At 38.3% G+C, this 15935-nt stretch overlaps 8 protein-coding genes across 8 annotated transcripts in view; 4 read left to right on the top strand and 4 right to left on the bottom strand.

The window, feature by feature from the left end:
* Positions 1–47: 47 nt before the first annotated feature.
* Positions 48–643, bottom strand: RHIMIDRAFT_283722 (uncharacterized protein). The gene has a single exon (XM_023613144.1). It carries the CDS (start codon positions 475–477, stop codon positions 256–258), a length of 222 nt encoding a protein of 73 aa, XP_023465682.1. The 5' UTR covers positions 478–643; the 3' UTR covers positions 48–255.
* Positions 644–689: 46 nt separating this feature from the next.
* Positions 690–1415, top strand: RHIMIDRAFT_283730 (uncharacterized protein; the record flags this gene model as incomplete). The annotated part of the gene is made up of 4 exons (XM_023613145.1): positions 690–865; positions 912–1006; positions 1053–1273; positions 1321–1415. Exons 1-4 carry the CDS (start codon positions 749–751, stop codon positions 1413–1415), a joined length of 528 nt encoding a protein of 175 aa, XP_023465683.1. The 5' UTR covers positions 690–748.
* A 1577-nt stretch (positions 1416–2992) lies between these two features.
* RHIMIDRAFT_251787 (uncharacterized protein) lies at positions 2993–3714 on the bottom strand (the record flags this gene model as incomplete). The annotated part of the gene is made up of 4 exons (XM_023610883.1): positions 2993–3099; positions 3202–3345; positions 3402–3489; positions 3562–3714. The coding sequence occupies 4 exons, from the start codon at positions 3712–3714 to the stop codon at positions 2993–2995; spliced, it is 492 nt and encodes a 163-aa protein (XP_023465684.1).
* A 477-nt stretch (positions 3715–4191) lies between these two features.
* Positions 4192–4686, bottom strand: RHIMIDRAFT_138433 (uncharacterized protein). The gene is made up of 2 exons (XM_023605656.1): positions 4471–4686; positions 4192–4415 (listed from the first exon to the last, which is right to left on the bottom strand). The coding sequence occupies exons 1-2, from the start codon at positions 4619–4621 to the stop codon at positions 4345–4347; spliced, it is 222 nt and encodes a 73-aa protein (XP_023465685.1). The 5' UTR covers positions 4622–4686; the 3' UTR covers positions 4192–4344.
* Positions 4546–6215, top strand: RHIMIDRAFT_283739 (S-adenosyl-L-methionine-dependent methyltransferase). Its single transcript, XM_023613146.1, has 5 exons — positions 4546–5537; positions 5592–5633; positions 5688–5819; positions 5881–5927; positions 5982–6215. Exons 1-5 carry the CDS (start codon positions 5021–5023, stop codon positions 6180–6182), a joined length of 939 nt encoding a protein of 312 aa, XP_023465686.1. The 5' UTR covers positions 4546–5020; the 3' UTR covers positions 6183–6215.
* Positions 6216–6538: 323 nt separating this feature from the next.
* Positions 6539–12730, top strand: RHIMIDRAFT_237796 (Not1-domain-containing protein; the record flags this gene model as incomplete). The annotated part of the gene is made up of 11 exons (XM_023608821.1): positions 6539–6778; positions 6842–6955; positions 7009–7347; positions 7400–7597; positions 7644–7909; positions 7967–8261; positions 8314–9559; positions 9620–11534; positions 11593–12414; positions 12468–12617; positions 12697–12730. The coding sequence occupies 11 exons, from the start codon at positions 6539–6541 to the stop codon at positions 12728–12730; spliced, it is 5619 nt and encodes a 1872-aa protein (XP_023465687.1).
* A 212-nt stretch (positions 12731–12942) lies between these two features.
* Positions 12943–14089, bottom strand: RHIMIDRAFT_237797 (uncharacterized protein; the record flags this gene model as incomplete). The annotated part of the gene is made up of 2 exons (XM_023608822.1): positions 12943–14000; positions 14050–14089. The coding sequence occupies 2 exons, from the start codon at positions 14087–14089 to the stop codon at positions 12943–12945; spliced, it is 1098 nt and encodes a 365-aa protein (XP_023465688.1).
* A 691-nt stretch (positions 14090–14780) lies between these two features.
* The window catches only part of RHIMIDRAFT_251791 (uncharacterized protein), a gene marked incomplete at both ends in the record, with an annotated part of 2239 nt that continues 1084 nt past the window's right edge, over positions 14781–15935 (top strand). Inside the window, 4 exons of the mRNA XM_023610884.1 lie at positions 14781–15110; positions 15164–15402; positions 15461–15731; positions 15783–15884. Coding sequence (XP_023465689.1) covers positions 14781–15110; positions 15164–15402; positions 15461–15731; positions 15783–15884 — 942 coding nt within the window. The remainder of the gene's footprint in view (positions 15111–15163; positions 15403–15460; positions 15732–15782; positions 15885–15935) is intronic.

Here is a 15935-nt window from a genome sequence, read left to right on the forward strand (position 1 = left end):
CCTTTTTTGGATAATCGAGCATTCTGTATGCAAACTCTACTTTCTATCTTTTATAGCCGTAATGCTTGATCTCCCAACATAAGCAAGCTTATTTCTATAATCATTCTGTTCACTGATGAATGATATAATGAAAAGAAGAACCATGAAAAATGAAGGAAATTTTTTATTGTGTTGTCAATTGCTATTATTATTATTATTATGGATGGATCCAAACATCCACCTGTTTTGCTTATAAACTCTCCTTTTGATACTTGCTCAAGGGATGTCTATTGTTTCTGATGCTTCTGTCATAAATTCGTTCTCTTCTTGCCATTTCTTTATTGTATATCGTGCAGCTCGATATGAAATGTTTTGAAAGCGACAGATAGCCTTGGGTCCCATTCCCTTATGATAAAGAGTAATAATACCTAATCGTTGAGTTTCTGTGATACCAGGCGTATGTGTTTGAATAATACGAGGTCGACGTCGAATTGCCATGATTGAAATAAAGAAGAAAAAAGACAATTGTGTGGGGCACGGATTGAAATAATTGCATTAAGGAAATAATCTACAAATCAAAATATAGCAAAAGAGGAACCACAATGTGACGCCTAGTTAAGCCTGCATATGAATGGATACAGACTGGCTGCCTTTAAGTATTATGGAAAAAAAGTAGAGAGAAAAAGAATCATATTATGAATTCATTCTCACAAGGTTCTATATTTCTCTCTTTCTTTCTTTCTCTATTTTGTTTTTTTATTTGCTTATAATGTCGGACAATTATGAGATGACCTGTCAAGAGCTCGATGCTATAACCTCATCATATCTATCCAAGCTTGAGGAGTACATGCAAATGTGCAATGAAACAGCAAATCACTTTCAACAGGTAAATTGGGCCCCCTGATGCAGAATGAGTTGACAATGATGAAAAGGGGTTTTTAGACTTGGCTCATGCAAAGTATACAATGGGGACAAGAACTATTTCGCGTTATTCATATGACAGTCGTATGAAAGCAAGTTTAAAAGTGTAAGTAATAATGTAGAAATGAATATGTTGACTGATAGTTCAATAGAGAAATAGAAAATGATCTTGTCTGTGTGATGAATGACAATAAAGAAAAGGAAGAACAAGTAGAGGGATTAAGAAATAGACATCAAAAGGAACAGATTCAATCAAAAGATGATAACAAAGATCAAAGCAATGATACGAAAAAGAAGAATAAGGATCCTCTTTACTGGTTTGGATTGTTAGTGTCTCCTTCACTACGAACAAGTCAAAAGCACTTTAGTTTAGGTACTAAAATATATCAACAGAGATAGTTCAATAACACTTTGTTTTAGCAACAGAAAGGTTGATTGATCAAGTGAATAGAATAAAGGAGTTGAGAGAATTGGAAATAAAGTATAAGGAATTGATGGAAAAGAAAGAGAAATAATAAAGTTTATTAAAAAAAAATGCTACAATATGGAAATTAAGATGATGTTTGCTCAAGACGCATGTTATTAAAAGTGTCAGAGTCAACGAGATGAAGTTTAGTACTTGTTCTGTTGTTCATTGGTAAATCTAAATCAGAGCGAGCAATCTCTTGAACATCAGGTATTTCATCACCCAGTACTCCCCAATTAGCAGCGCCAGCGCCCATTTTCTTTAATCCATAACGTGCTTCTGTAAGACCATTTCTACATAGACATGAGTCATTTGAATATATAACCAAACTATCTTTCTTTACCTGGCAACATGTCGTTCATGACGATGGTAATAGGAATCTTTGCTTCTTGACATTTTGTATGTATTCTAAGGGGAAAAAAAAAGAAAGAAAAAGAGTGCCTTTTTATATCTTAAAAAATATAAAGTCGCATGATGGACGTAATCATGTGTTGAAATTGACAGTTTTTATTTTTTTTATGCAAATTTTATCTGGCTACAAGTAAAAAAAAAAAGGGGGGGGGGAGAGAGAGCCAAATGATGTTAAGCTAAAGATCCATTGAAAAAGAGGATGATAAAGACGTTTGATAATAATATCTAATAATCATAGATTTATCTACTTCTTTATTCTTTACATGAGAGAATTGAACAAGTGAATAGCCCTGTTTAAGATTAGTTTCACTTTTACTAAATTAACCTGGGAAAATAAAACACACAAGCTAAAGGGGAATAAAAATAACCCCAACTATCTATAGCAGATGCATCTTATTGCAAAGAAAACAAACAACAATTCCAGATTGCATGTCTTCAATCATTCAAGAGTGATCAAGTCTAAACCTCTCAAAAGTAAAGATAAGGAAACCCCTATCTCCCCTTGATTAAAATAGAAAAAGGCGCTCTGCTTTCTAGAATGTTCAAAGCCTTGGGAAAAGAGATAAGAAAGATAAACACTCTAAAGATTTCATATAAAAATGGCAACTTAAACATTGACTAATAAGCGACAGATTTATTGACTATCCTGGGCTTTTATTCAAGGCATCAACAATAGAGTATTACAACTTGTTTCCCTTTGTGTACATTTTGCTGCATATATTCCCACCAAAGCCAATACCTTCAAAGGAAAGTGTTGCTGTACAGTGGTTTGCGTTTAAAATTCAAGATTTTTGTCCAACCAATCAAAGATTTTTTAGAGCATTCAAATTTTCTTGAGATCACTCAATTTTTTGGGCCTTTTTAGCCACCAGCCCAAAAGATTTTAATGGCCCGAATTTTCTTACAGACTCTATGTGATATGTGTAGAATTTAAGGGGACAGTGAAGTACAATCGTTTTATATGCTTTTCGTTTTACTACAGAATGTGTCTTTATAAAAGATGTATAGCATGTATCGTAATTCACTCTCTTTGATACTTTGACACCATATTCTGTCAGGATTGTAATGTGAGCTTATTAGGTGTTGTATACCTAATTGAACTTCCAACTGTCATTTATACCATTCTCAGCGTATATTCACTAAAGTGTTAAATGTCGATACGACAGGAGGGATTTTTTCAGCCTTTATTCTTTACTTGGTTTGAGGGTAGATTTCTCATTTTCTAGTCTTTTGCTTTTTTGGCGAAGCATGGGCAGTGTCGCGAGAATTATCTGATTCTTCAGAAGAATTGCCATCAGAGTCACTGTTTAAATAATTGTCAGCTGATTGTGCGCCAGCAGCGATGAGAGCCTATTATTAACAAAATGCGTTCGTATTAGGTGCTGGACAATAAAATCAATAAAATTGTATGCCTCAGTACAAACCTTTACTTTCCATAGATTCTAAGATTCTTGGAGCAAAGTTTGATACTAATCCAAAAGGGCGGGCTAGATGGAATGACATGACGTTTTCGAAGACATAAATGCCTCGGCTTGACTGGCACAGACGGTAAATGTACATCTTGTTTACTATTAAAGTAGTTAGCCAAGATATTTCAGATCAAGCCCAGAAACAAAACACTCACAGTATATTTGGATTGCATAAATTTTAACGTGCTCATACGAGCCTTCATCGCCATGGCTAATCGTTCTTCTTATTTTTTTAACATTGCCCTTAATTGTTTTGCCAGCTTTATTTTGTCACCGAAAAAATGCTGCTGGTTGGATTGGTTGTGTGGACCTCACTTCAACCAGAGCAAATGGTAGGTCGTATTTGTCCAAGCTCAAAATAGCATCAAGAATTTTGCCTATATTTCTTCTTTCGCCATTCTTTTGATTTATTTGTTTGTCCTCTTTTTCTGCTTGAAGAGCCTCGTCACCCCTTACATCAAAATTCATTATTTAGTTGACATACTAAAGATAATCAAGCAAAACTTGATAATTGTGTATGTCTTACCATTGCAAGCTAAACTGACTAGAGTGACTTTTGAATACTTCTTTACAGACTGGTCCCAAAAAAGTAACGACAAAGTGTTTTTCGCTTTGCTTGTTATAGAGGGAGTAACGGCCATCCGGAGAATATATGTCCCTTCTACCAAAAAAGTGCTTAAATTCAATTCTCTTTTCTCGGACTAATTTTATACTATTTTCTTGCATTTTCTTCATGGGCTTGATCGCTCTTTTTCTCCACTTGCAAGTTTTGTCTTTGATATCACAGATCATCTTTCTATCGTCCAGCACTATATGTGCCAGAAGTTAGATTAGTTCTAGGGATGTTGTCTCTACCCAATACCTATGATGAAGCCCAACAAACCTTTTCAGTGCGTGGCGCCACACTAAACATGAGTTTATAAAGTCACCATTTTGGTTTATGTTTCTTTTCAAGAAGAAAGAGATAAAAAAGAAATGTTGCTATTGATGTATTTATTCTAATTTTATGTTGTCAGTTGATCAACAAAGAGCCAAGATTATTCACTTGTAATTATGATGCATTCACATTTTATATCAGAGAGAGTGAACTGGACAGCCTTAGGCTAGGTAGATACCTTGGTAGTGTGAAGTTGTAAAATGATGTATCAGCCCATTTTCTGGTGCATTTTCTGGTGTATGCAGTGTTGGTCAATAAACAAAAAACAATAAACTATCTCTTTTAACTTTTCAAACCACGTATCGTGGACAGTATTATGGAAAGTGAGCACAATGCATACAGCCAAATCAGAGTCTCTTCCCTGAGGAAATCGAAGAACTGTGCCAACAATTTGCCACTCGATTTCGAATCGAAGAAGAAGTACAGCGAAAACACCATCAGCTTACATTCCCAAACGCCCTCAACAGACTCGTCGGAGGTAACAATCTTTATTAGGAAATTCTTTTTTTATTTTATTTTTTACCTTGATTGACAGATGGCAAGCAACATCCATGCACTTTTTCATGTTCCAGAAGGTTTCTTATTCCCCTTTGTCAACTGACACGAATATACATATATATACACTTGATATGACATTACTAAAATTGCTACAAAGGACTAGAGCATGTAGCAGCAAGAGACATTGAGGAATCAATCAAAGACAAATCAATCTTGCAGGAATCCGCCTATAACTGGGAAAAGAAAACAGGCCGTGTACACCTGTTTGGTACTGTCAAGAGTGTTTCCGAATTCAGATCGTACATACAACAGATTGAACTAAGGAGTGTTTACAGCGTGATGCTCGTTGCTGCAGAAACGATCATTCCCATAAACACATTTAATGAAGCAGATCCTACCTGTCAGTTCATATCGCACATCACACAGAATGGAAACTGGGAAACATTGTTTGGGAAACAAGCAGAGCGAGCGACATTTAGAGCAACTTTTAAAAAGGGAGCTTTGAAGCACAAGGTGCCGAGCCAAGAGATCGCAGGGTATATCGGAGCAGCTTTTGGTGAACTGTACGATGAGTGGAAGGTGAAAATGACTGGATTTGACTATGAGATCATGGGAATCTGGTTCCAATCGGACAATGTCGAGTGGTTAAAACGTCTCTCTGTATCAGATCAAAGTATTATTTTGCTTCTTGGGCTCAATATCCCTATTGAAGATCAAAAGTACAGAAATAGGTTATTCTTTGGCCGAACAAGCTTAAATCCTTGTATTGCATACTGTCTAGCCATGATCGCACAGCCTCGACCAGGGCAGATTGTCTTGGATATGTGTTGTGGAACAGGCACAATACCGATTGAAGGTATATGAGCAATATAACATAAAGATGAAAACATGTATTAATGATTTTTTGCAGGAGCATCTCGCTTTCCCAACACGTTCTGGCTTGGAGGTGAAGGTAAGCTAGTGTTTTGACCCTTTTAATGTTTTGTGTTTGCTAACTCTTGAAAAGTAAAAGTTAAAACACTCGCTGAAAAGGGACGTGGTAATGTATTGCATGCTAACTTGCAAAATGTTGATTTGCTGTTGAGTGATGGTAGAAAAATGTGCTTAAGAGATGGTACAGTTGACACGATTGTTTCAGGTAAATCCTCACCTTTGGATATATATAGAAAAGATGTGCTTATTTTTTTTTTTTTTACAAGATTGGCCTTGGGGCCTAAGAGAAAACTCATTTCAACAGATTCAAGGGGTAAAAAAAACAGATAGAACAAAAGCAACGGCTTAAATAACTTGTCTAAAACAGCTTTATCCTAAATTCATGAAACAAATGTGGAGAGTGCTACAACCTGAAGGAAAGGCTTATATTGTCACTCAGGGCAATAAATTGATGCATAGAGTATTAAAGTATGACTGGTGTCAAAGGCAATGGAAAGTAGATGATATTGTGCCTATTGGTATTGGTGGTTATGACGTATACCTGTTTATACTTTCAAAATGTCAATAAAGAAGCATTTTTATGACTTTGGCACTATGAAAGGGGTTTTCCCTTTGATTAAATGATCAAAGGGTCTTTTTATATATTTATCAATGTATCATAAATGGACCTTGTTAGTCTTGAGATGATGAGGTCGCGCGACTTTTTCTGAGAGCAAATAAAGTGCAGATGACGAAAAAGTACCAAAGGAATGCCCTCCGGTCAGCCAATCAAATGTTGACTGTGGCAAGTTGCTTTTTTTATACATAAGCAAAGGATTTTTTTTTATTTATTCTTTGAGTGTCTTTTTCTTTTTACTTTTTCACGTAAATGTTGAATTCTCGCTTTTACAAAATTGCCACTGACTCTTCACGTTTCCTTTAGTAATGTCTAATAATCTAGCTTCAGATTCACTTTTACTGGGCAAAACATTATTCGAGAAAGGATACAGCTGCTTATTCACCCTAGACAATGCCATGCAGGTCATGGAAAATGTGAGCATACAGGAAGATTCTGTTTCAAAAGCTCTCGCCTTGATCATTCGCACCCATTCTATGCCTCAACTAGCAACAAAAGAAGCACAGACCTGGAACATGGAAAACTTTGTAGCAGCTGCATTGAAAAAGGTAACTGACATCAAAAACATACACATATTAGAAAATATCTGACTTTGTGCGCGCACGATCTAGAATCCCAACTTGAACTGGACTGTAGTTTTAGCAAAACTGGACCAAGCAGAATTCATGGTGTTTGATCCCATTGGCTTTAAATTACTTGTATTATCTTGGAGATGTCATAAACGGGTATGTAAATACGCTTCGAACGCGCACGCCTTGGTACTCATAATAATTTATAGGATGAACCATTCCCTGTTTCAGTCTTCTTTCAGCCTTGGGCCAATGTCAGAGCCCAGCTCAGCGCGCTATATCACATGGTATATGCGCCAACCGATCTATTGGACTTGAACAAGACAGTAACAAAGAAAGTCATTCCCGAAGATTTGATTACAGCACTACCCGTCAGTATGCGCCAAGCTGCCTCTCAGCTCGCTATACAGCAATTAAACTGTTTAGACTTGCTTGACGCGATCATGAGCTTAGTTGGTACAGCAGCTACGGATGATATAAAGGTCTTGATGGATAGATTGGCCATTCAAGCTCCAGAGTTACTCATGATTGGCTTAGCTCAGATTCAGGTATATATCAATATTAACTCTCAATGATCACTTGTCTAATTGGTATCAATAGCCCATTAAAAACGAATTACATCGCGCACTCTTTCCTAAGCTACTCAACATATTCTTAATTGGTCACGTTAACTCTCCTTTTGTTATCAGATGTCTTTGGCATGTTCAACCCAATTTATTACTAGAAGGCTTTTTCGAAATGTACAAAAAGGATCCTACCCTAATTTCACGCATATTTGATATCTCACAGGAAGCAAAGGTAAGCGTTGTTATTTTTGAAGGTGATATATCTAACATCCAATCAGATTGTTGTTAATGTCTTGAAAGCCGATTTACCGTTCTTTACACTTGATTTGGCCTCTCTGGCTGCTCGTAGACAAAATTTGAACTTGGAGAAGTGGCTGACGGATAGGCTAAGTAAAGAAGGATTCCCCTTTTATGGAGCATGCATCGATTTTCTGGAAAAGAAATGTGCTATCGAAATGGCTCGTCAATCAAGAGCTAACGTCATTCCTACCCTTCAGCTATCTGTTGAAGTGATTCGTATATTCTTTAAAGTTTTAACGGAAAGGTAATCCCCTCCTTTGCCCTATCTTGATACAATAGGAAGCTAATATATAGTGATTAGACCATTGCCGCCTGCTGAAACGGCCAAACTTTCCAAACTGAGTCAATTGTATGCTCAACTATATCCTCAGCTGAATGACAATCGTGTTCCTATGGAGAAGAAACCAAATGGAGGAGAAGCAGGCGAAGGCGAAAGAAATTATCCGGATGAGGTAGAGGAAATGGTCCGATTATACTTTGAAAGACTTTACACCAAGGATATCACTGCAGCTCGGTTTGCTTCCGTCTTGAAGGCCTGTCGTTCTTCAAACGACCCAAGACAAGCAAGCTTTTTTGCCTGCGCAACACACACTTTGGTAAGTTTTATTTAAAATCAGTACGATAATATGGATTATAACATCTTTCTAGTTGGATGAATCTCGTTTCTTTAGCCAATATCCAGAAAGCGAGTTATTAGCTACAGGCGAATTACTTGGCATGCTGATAGAACTTCATTTGATATCGTACTCTCATTTACGGGGTACATTAAAGCTTATCCTTGACGCGCTGAAGCATCCAATTGGCTCAAAGATGTTCAACTTCGGCGTCCAAGCCTTGACACAATTTAGAAACAGGTTAAGCGAATGGCCTCAGTACACCTTGCTCCTTTCTAAAATTGAAGGCTTGAGAAACTATCCGGTTATTGTGGAGGCGATTGCAACAACACTGAAACAGCTTGCTCAAAAGGATCCTGAAGGAAAGATGGCAGCTTCTGAAACTGGTGGAGAGGCCAATGAGAGAACCTCCGAGACATCTGCCGCGAATACGACCTTGCTACAAAGCTCTACAAGGCAAGCATACGAAATCCCTCCTGAAAAGACCCAGGAGAGAGTATCTTTCCTCATCAACAACCTTTCTGTTGGTAACCTGAAGAGCAAGTCAAGTGAGCTGAAAGATTTGCTCCAACCACCAAACTATGGGTGGTTCAGCCACTATTTGGTGGTACGTCGTGTTAGCATTGAGCCGAATAACCATGAGCTGTACTCTTCGCTCCTAGACGAGCTTGATCTCCAAGGCTTGAATGATGCAATCATTGAAGAAACTTATGCGAATATCAATGTACTTCTTCAGTCGGACAATATTGTGAATTCATCTTCTGACAAGAATCTCTTGAAGAATCTGGGAACTTGGCTTGGTCGACTCACCATTGCTAAGAACAAACCAATTCGATACAAAGACCTTTCCTTTAAGGATTTGCTCATTTCTGCCTACGAAAAGAACAGATTGACGGTGGTCATCCCCTTGGTTTGCAAAGTATTACAACACGCTGCAGCAAGTAAGATCTTCAAGCCACCTAACCCATGGTTGATGAGTACTTTGAAGCTTCTTGCTGAGCTTTATTGGACAGAAGGCTTGAAATTGACCATGAAGTTTGAAATTGAATTGCTTTATAAGGCCTTGGAGCTTGATCTGAATGAGATCGAGCCTTCTTCTGTCCTGGAGAAATATTCGCCTCAAGCCAGCCAAGTAGCCGCTGAACCTTCTGCCGTTGCTGCCCCTACTCCCTCTGCTTCCACCTTGTCTGCTGCGTTGCCTGTGCCAAGGACGTCTTCAGTTGATCCTAATGAACATCAGGCATCAAGCACGGCCGTAAACAATAGCGAAGCCACGCAGAGTAAGTATCCCCCTATTTTACAGATGATATTTGAGAATTAACTCCTCATGTTACAAATAGACCCAAGGCTAGACGTCGATGTTACTCCCATTCTGGCCAAACTGCAAGTGAACCCAGCTGTAGCTCAGTTAATGATGCAGCATCCTGTAATCAAGTCAATCATTTATGCTGGTATTTCCGAAGCATTTACTGAAGTAGTACCATCCATTATTACGACGTCTGCCAACATCGCTGCTCTTACGACTAAAGAAATGATACTAAAGGATTTTGCTACCGAGCCTGATGAATCGTGTGTGCAAAGAGCAGCTCATGCAATGGTCCAACCTCTTGCAAGTAACCTAGCAGTTGTTACATGCAAAGAACCTTTGTGCAATGGTATTACCAGCATCTTACGCTTCAATTTGACGAAGCAAGGGTTGCCCGAGCAGCTTGCCGATGAAATTGCAAATACAATTGCCAACGAAAATATTGAACTGATGTGCGTCTATATCGAGCAGCTTACACAAGCCAAGGCTCTTGAAAACGTGGATCGTCAACTGACGCCCGCTTACGCTAATCGAGCCACTTTCAAGAAGCAAGTGAATCGATCTCAATTCTTTGACGTGCTCAGTCTAACCGTTGCTCCTCATTCTGTACAAATGCCTGACCTCCTTCGACCCACACATGGTATAACGCCCGAACATCTGCGTCTGTATGAGAACTTTGGACAAGGATCGTACATGGCTGTTCAACAGCAACAGCAGCGTCCTTTGCAGCCTCAACCTCCCCAACCTATATCACCACTTCATTTTCACCCTGAAGCACAGCAGCAACCACCATTACCACAAACACCACAGCAGTTCATTGCTCCGGATTCTCCTATGGCTGCTAATGGTGCTCGATTACTGACTGCCAAGTTAGAACAAATGCTTCTCGAACTTGATAGACTGATCCGACAATGCGGTATTTCCGATATCGCTCAACTACCTCCTAACCATGATATTTGCTTGTTGATCCGCCAAATTCCTCTCCTTGCCTCACAAAGCACAACCCCCCGACGAACAATGATTACATTTGTTGAAAAGGTTGTTTTTATGTTCTACCAAAGTAGCACCTCGTTTGCCTTGGAGATATACACCATGTTCTTGCAATCTCTGTTTGAAGTATCTGGTGAAGTGACTAAAGAAACCCTCTCTTGGCTGATCTATGCTGATGACGAACGCAAATACAACCCGCCTGCCATTGCCATGCTAATTCGATACGAATTGCTTCCATTAGAAGAATACGATGTGCAATTAGCCAAGTTGATCAATGCCAAGGCCGATAGTGTCATCGAATTTGCTGCAGGACTCATGCGTCTCTGTCTTTTGTCGCCCAATCCAACCTCGTGTCTTGAAGACCACATCCTGACTGTTTCTTCTTTAGTGAACTTGGCAAAGAACGATGAAGCACCTGCTAGTGTGACCGCTCTGATAGACGACCTTCGAAAGGCTATGGAAGCTCCTTACAGTGATATCAAGCATGATAGGCTAGATTGTTTAGAGTTACGCATGTTATTCGCTGAGTGGGCTAGGTTATGTCAACATCCTATGGCTGTCAAGGACATTCGTAATACAATTATTGAAGCTATCATGGGACGTATCAATGACGAAGAAGAAGATGCGTGCTTCATTTTTAGGCTTTACACTGAAGCCTGTGTAAACCAATACCTCACTTCCAGGATTACTACAACCATACATCATCGTCGTATGATTCATCTGATTGACTCGTACACCAAGCTAGTATCTGCGATGATAGCCGAAAGCGTATCTTTTGACAAACTAAAGCTCCTCAACCACGCTCTCTCTGTTATCATCTTGATCCTTTCACACCATCACCAGAGCAAGGGTATCCATTTCAACCAGAAGCCATTCCTCCGACTGCTTTTTTCGCTATTCCATGAAGTAAACAAGATTAACCTTAAAGAAGTTGACCGTAGCGTAGTGATTATATTTAGGTAAGTGGAAAAAAGAAGCTAAAAGAAAAAGTCAGGCTGATCTTTTCATCGTTTGTAGTGATGCACTTTACACGTTACAACCTTCCAATTTCCCTGGCTTTGCCTTCTCGTGGCTCCAACTAATCGCATCACGTACGTTCTTGCCTCAACTTCTTGTTGGTAATGATAAAGTTGGTTGGAAACTTTGTCAAAAGTTGGTCGAGGCACTCCTCAAATTCCTGGGCCCATTGTTGGACAGCAAAGAACTTTCGCGTGGAACCCGAATATTTTACCGCGGTACTCTTCGTGCACTAGTGATCTTATTGCATGATTTTCCTGAATTTGTGTGTCACAACTATCTCTTGTTTGCCCAGACGATTCCTTACTCATGTGTCCAACTTCGTAACCTGATCTTAAGTGCCTTCCCTCGAACGATGCACCTTCCTGATCCATTTACACCTGACCTCAAGCTCAGTCTTCTTCACGAGTGTACTGAAGATCCTACGTATGATGACAGCTACAGTCACCGTCTGTTGAGCAGCGACTTTAGAGCCAAGATTGACGAGTTCATTCAAGACAAAGGGCAATATTCTGGATTTTACAAGGTGTTGGAAAATGAAATTGAGCTCGAAGACAAGCTGTGCCGTTCTGATGTGCTAAGCATGTTTGTTATTTACATTGGTGCCAAAGTTGCAAGTCTTAAATTGAAGACTGAAGAAAATCCTGCTATATTTGCTTATGAGCATTTATTGTCCAAGTTAGGGTCAGCTGGTCGATACACTGTCTTGAATGCAATTTCGGATAATTTGCGTTACCCAAATAGTCATACACTTTTCTTTAGCTCATCGTTGCTTTATTTATTTACGAAACAATCTGAAGCTGTGAAGGAACAGATCACAAGGTAAATAGTGTAAAGGGTCATCTTTTTTTACTTGAAACTTATATTTTTAATAGGGTGTTATTGGAAAGATTGATTGTGAATAGACCACACCCATGGGGATTACTGGCTACATTTATTGAATTGATCAAGAACCCTAATTTCTGGAAACATGACTTTATTCGCTGCTCACCTGATATTGAAAGATTATTTGATAACGTTTCAAGGTAAAAAAAAAAAAAAAAAAAAAAGCGAGAAGCTTGTTTGTACTATTTTTTTTTTTTCTTTATTGACTTGTTTTAATAGATCAATCAAACAAACTGTGGTTGCTACTAATTAAAACTATATAAATAATAAATACATAATAACAATATAAATATAATAATAAATAATCACATTGATACAAGTATAATTGGAATAATGGTTCATTTTTTTATGCAAACTTTTACTTAAACTTTATATTCAGGGATTGCCCGGTTACCCCTTTTATGGTAGTTTTTTTATTCCATAAGCACTTAAAAGAGTGTTTATTTAAAACATATATAATTATATTTAAGCAACGGGGGCCATCTTTGACTGCTGTTGATCTTGTCGCTTGAAATAAAGTAAGGAAGAGGATTTTTCAAATAAGGGCAAGATGATATCGTTTCGGGATAGTGTCCAAATACTTCTTACACGCTCCATGTGGCTTAAATTTTGTTTATTCAACTCTTGACGAACCTTGTCTAATTCTGTTTGTGTGAAATTGTACAGAGTCTGCACTTGCTCAGAGCCTATATCTATCCTTTCCTTCAGGAATGGTCTCTTTTCGATCATGGATTTAGCTTGTTCAATGATCCATGTCTTGATGACTGCTCTTATCCTTCTTTCTTCTTCTTTACTAGCTTCGACTTTATTCATCACTTTCTGAGTAATGCGACTAGATAAGATATTGATAACCTTGACCAGACGCTGAACGCCATGTTCTTGAATTGTCACTTTTTCTTCTTGCTCAGCAGGAAGGTAGTAATCCAAGAGTCGTTCAAACTGGTCTGTGATGCGATCCATGGATGCTCTGTCGCCTTTTTCCTTCCAGAGAGAGACGGCTTGGTCAAGACGACCCTTGATGGGTTGAATGATCTCTTGCGTGGGCGAATTGATCATGGGGAATTGACGCTCAAGTAGATCGAGTGATCGGTTACCCAAGTCGTTGGCATGAGAAAAGATAGTGCCCAAAGGCTTATTATCAATAGACTGCGCCGAAACAAGGATGGTCTGTATTTTTGTTTCAGCATAATCAAGTGCCTTTTGACCAATGGTATGTTGTCGCACAATGTTGTGGGCTCCCAGATAACTGTCTTGAATGATAGGAATGGAAGCAACACGAGTGAAGAAATTCTTTTTTTGCTCTTCATCATCAATGAGGATCATTTCTTCTTGAACTACCACAGAGACCTGCTCGTCCCTGACATCACGAGACACCTCTATTACATCTTCAAGTTGTTCGCTTTGTTCTGTAGTCACTTCTTGTACAGTAGCAATAGCAGAAGTCGCCTTTGATCCATCATGCTTATCTTCTTCTCCTGTGCTAAATCCTGAATCACCACCGATGCTACCACCATCGTCGACATCTATGATATTCATTAGATATATAGTAATGATTTGATGGGCCGTTAGTACCGTAATATTCATCTTTTTCTTCCTTGACTACAGTTGCCATGACAATATATTATGAATGAAAAAAAAAAAAAAAAAGTAAAAAAGAGAAGGAGATAGGGAAACGGACAAAATATGTTTAAATACATTTTTTATTTGTTTTTTTATTTTCATATGTTATTGAAGCATGATTTTGATAAAACACTTTTTTTTTTTGCTTCATATGATCACCTTCCCTACCTTTCTCTTTCTTCTCCTCTTCCTTTGTCCCTTTTTTTGTTGTTCCTCGGTAAAAGGTCTCTTTTAAAATAATTTCAGGTTTCTATTATTATTATCATTATTATTATTCAGTAACATAAGTTGTCATGTGATGCACCCCCTTTAGTTCTCTTGACTTGTTTATTATTTTGGTTCTGTGAGAGAGAGAGAGAGAGAGAGAAAGGAGTGTAATATAGAGTGTATTTGTATGTGCCGAAAGATTATTTATGCATAATGTACATTGGTTGACTATTTTGTTTGACACCAAAACTGTGCTTATCTTTTTTACATGCACACACAAGTTTACCCAGGCTATGATCCTTTTGGTATAAAGCAATGGCACGCACTTTTTTCTGTTCTAAAAGTGTCACCGCTTTTTTTTCTGCGGTAACGGGAAGACATTATGATTGGTTAGTTACTCTCTACTGCGGTTGACAAGATTATATTTAAAAGACATACACACACGCTTTCTCTTTTCCTGCCTTATCAACGTAACCATGGAAACTTCTTCTCAACCACCAACAGCCGATGCTAATCAAACCGAAGAAAGACCCCATCGAAGACGAAATCATACCCATCGTCGTCGTAAACCACGTACAGATAACACGACAAAAGAAGAAAAAGAAGATCGACCCAAAAAGAGAGAACCCTTGAAGGGGTTCAAGAAGGACAAATTGAATAAGAATCAAGATAGTGAAGAAGTATGCTTTATTTGTACAGAGCCTATTGATTACTATGCAGTTGCACCCTGTGATCATCGTACTTGCCACATGTGTACTCTTCGACTAAGAGTGCTCTACCACACCAAAAACTGTGCTTACTGCAAGGTAAAGAGAATATAAAAACCTCACAGAATGTTTACCTATTACCGTTTTCATAGGCAGAAGCAAAACGAGTGGTATTTACGAACGAGAGTGAGAAACCATATGAGGAATATAAGCGAGAGGATACGCCATTTTATGACAGAAAGTACGGAATCAGATTTGAAACTGAGGAAATGTTTAGAGATACACAAGTGATTCTTCAATACAATTGTCCAGACGAACAATGTGAAGCCGCATTCAGTCAGTTGCATGAGCTCAAAAAGCATGTCAAACAAGTTCATGAGCGAATACTTTGGTACATATACAAATAACATGGATCACACTGTGAAAAAGATAACTTATTGAGTTGTTAGTGACCTCTGTCTACGCAACAAAAAGATCTTCTCGCATGAACATACCATGTACACAAACTCTCAGCTCCAAAAACATCATCGAGAAGGGGACGCTTCGTTCAACCAGGAAGATGAGTCTGGGTTTACAGGACATCCAGAATGTGTCTTTTGCAGAACGCGATTTTATGGATCGGATGAATTATTTGAGCATTGCCGTGATAAGCATGAACAGTGTCATCTTTGTGTTAGAAATGGGGTGCAGCATCAGTACTATGCTAATTATGAAAGTTTGGTAAGTTTGTTAAACCTTTATTTAGGCGTTGCTTTATTGATAGACAAATAGGAAAAACATTTTCAAAGTGACCATTACCTTTGTATGTACAAGGAATGTTTGAATAACAAGTTTGTTGTCTTTGACACAGATATTGACTTGAAAGCACATGAAGTAAGTTTAGATGCTAAAATGAAAAGAGAACAGACATTGATTTTTTTTTTA

Source organism: Rhizopus microsporus (assembly GCF_002708625.1).
Source record: "Rhizopus microsporus ATCC 52813 unplaced genomic scaffold scaffold_9, whole genome shotgun sequence".
Lineage (NCBI taxonomy): Eukaryota > Fungi > Mucoromycota > Mucoromycetes > Mucorales > Rhizopodaceae > Rhizopus > Rhizopus microsporus.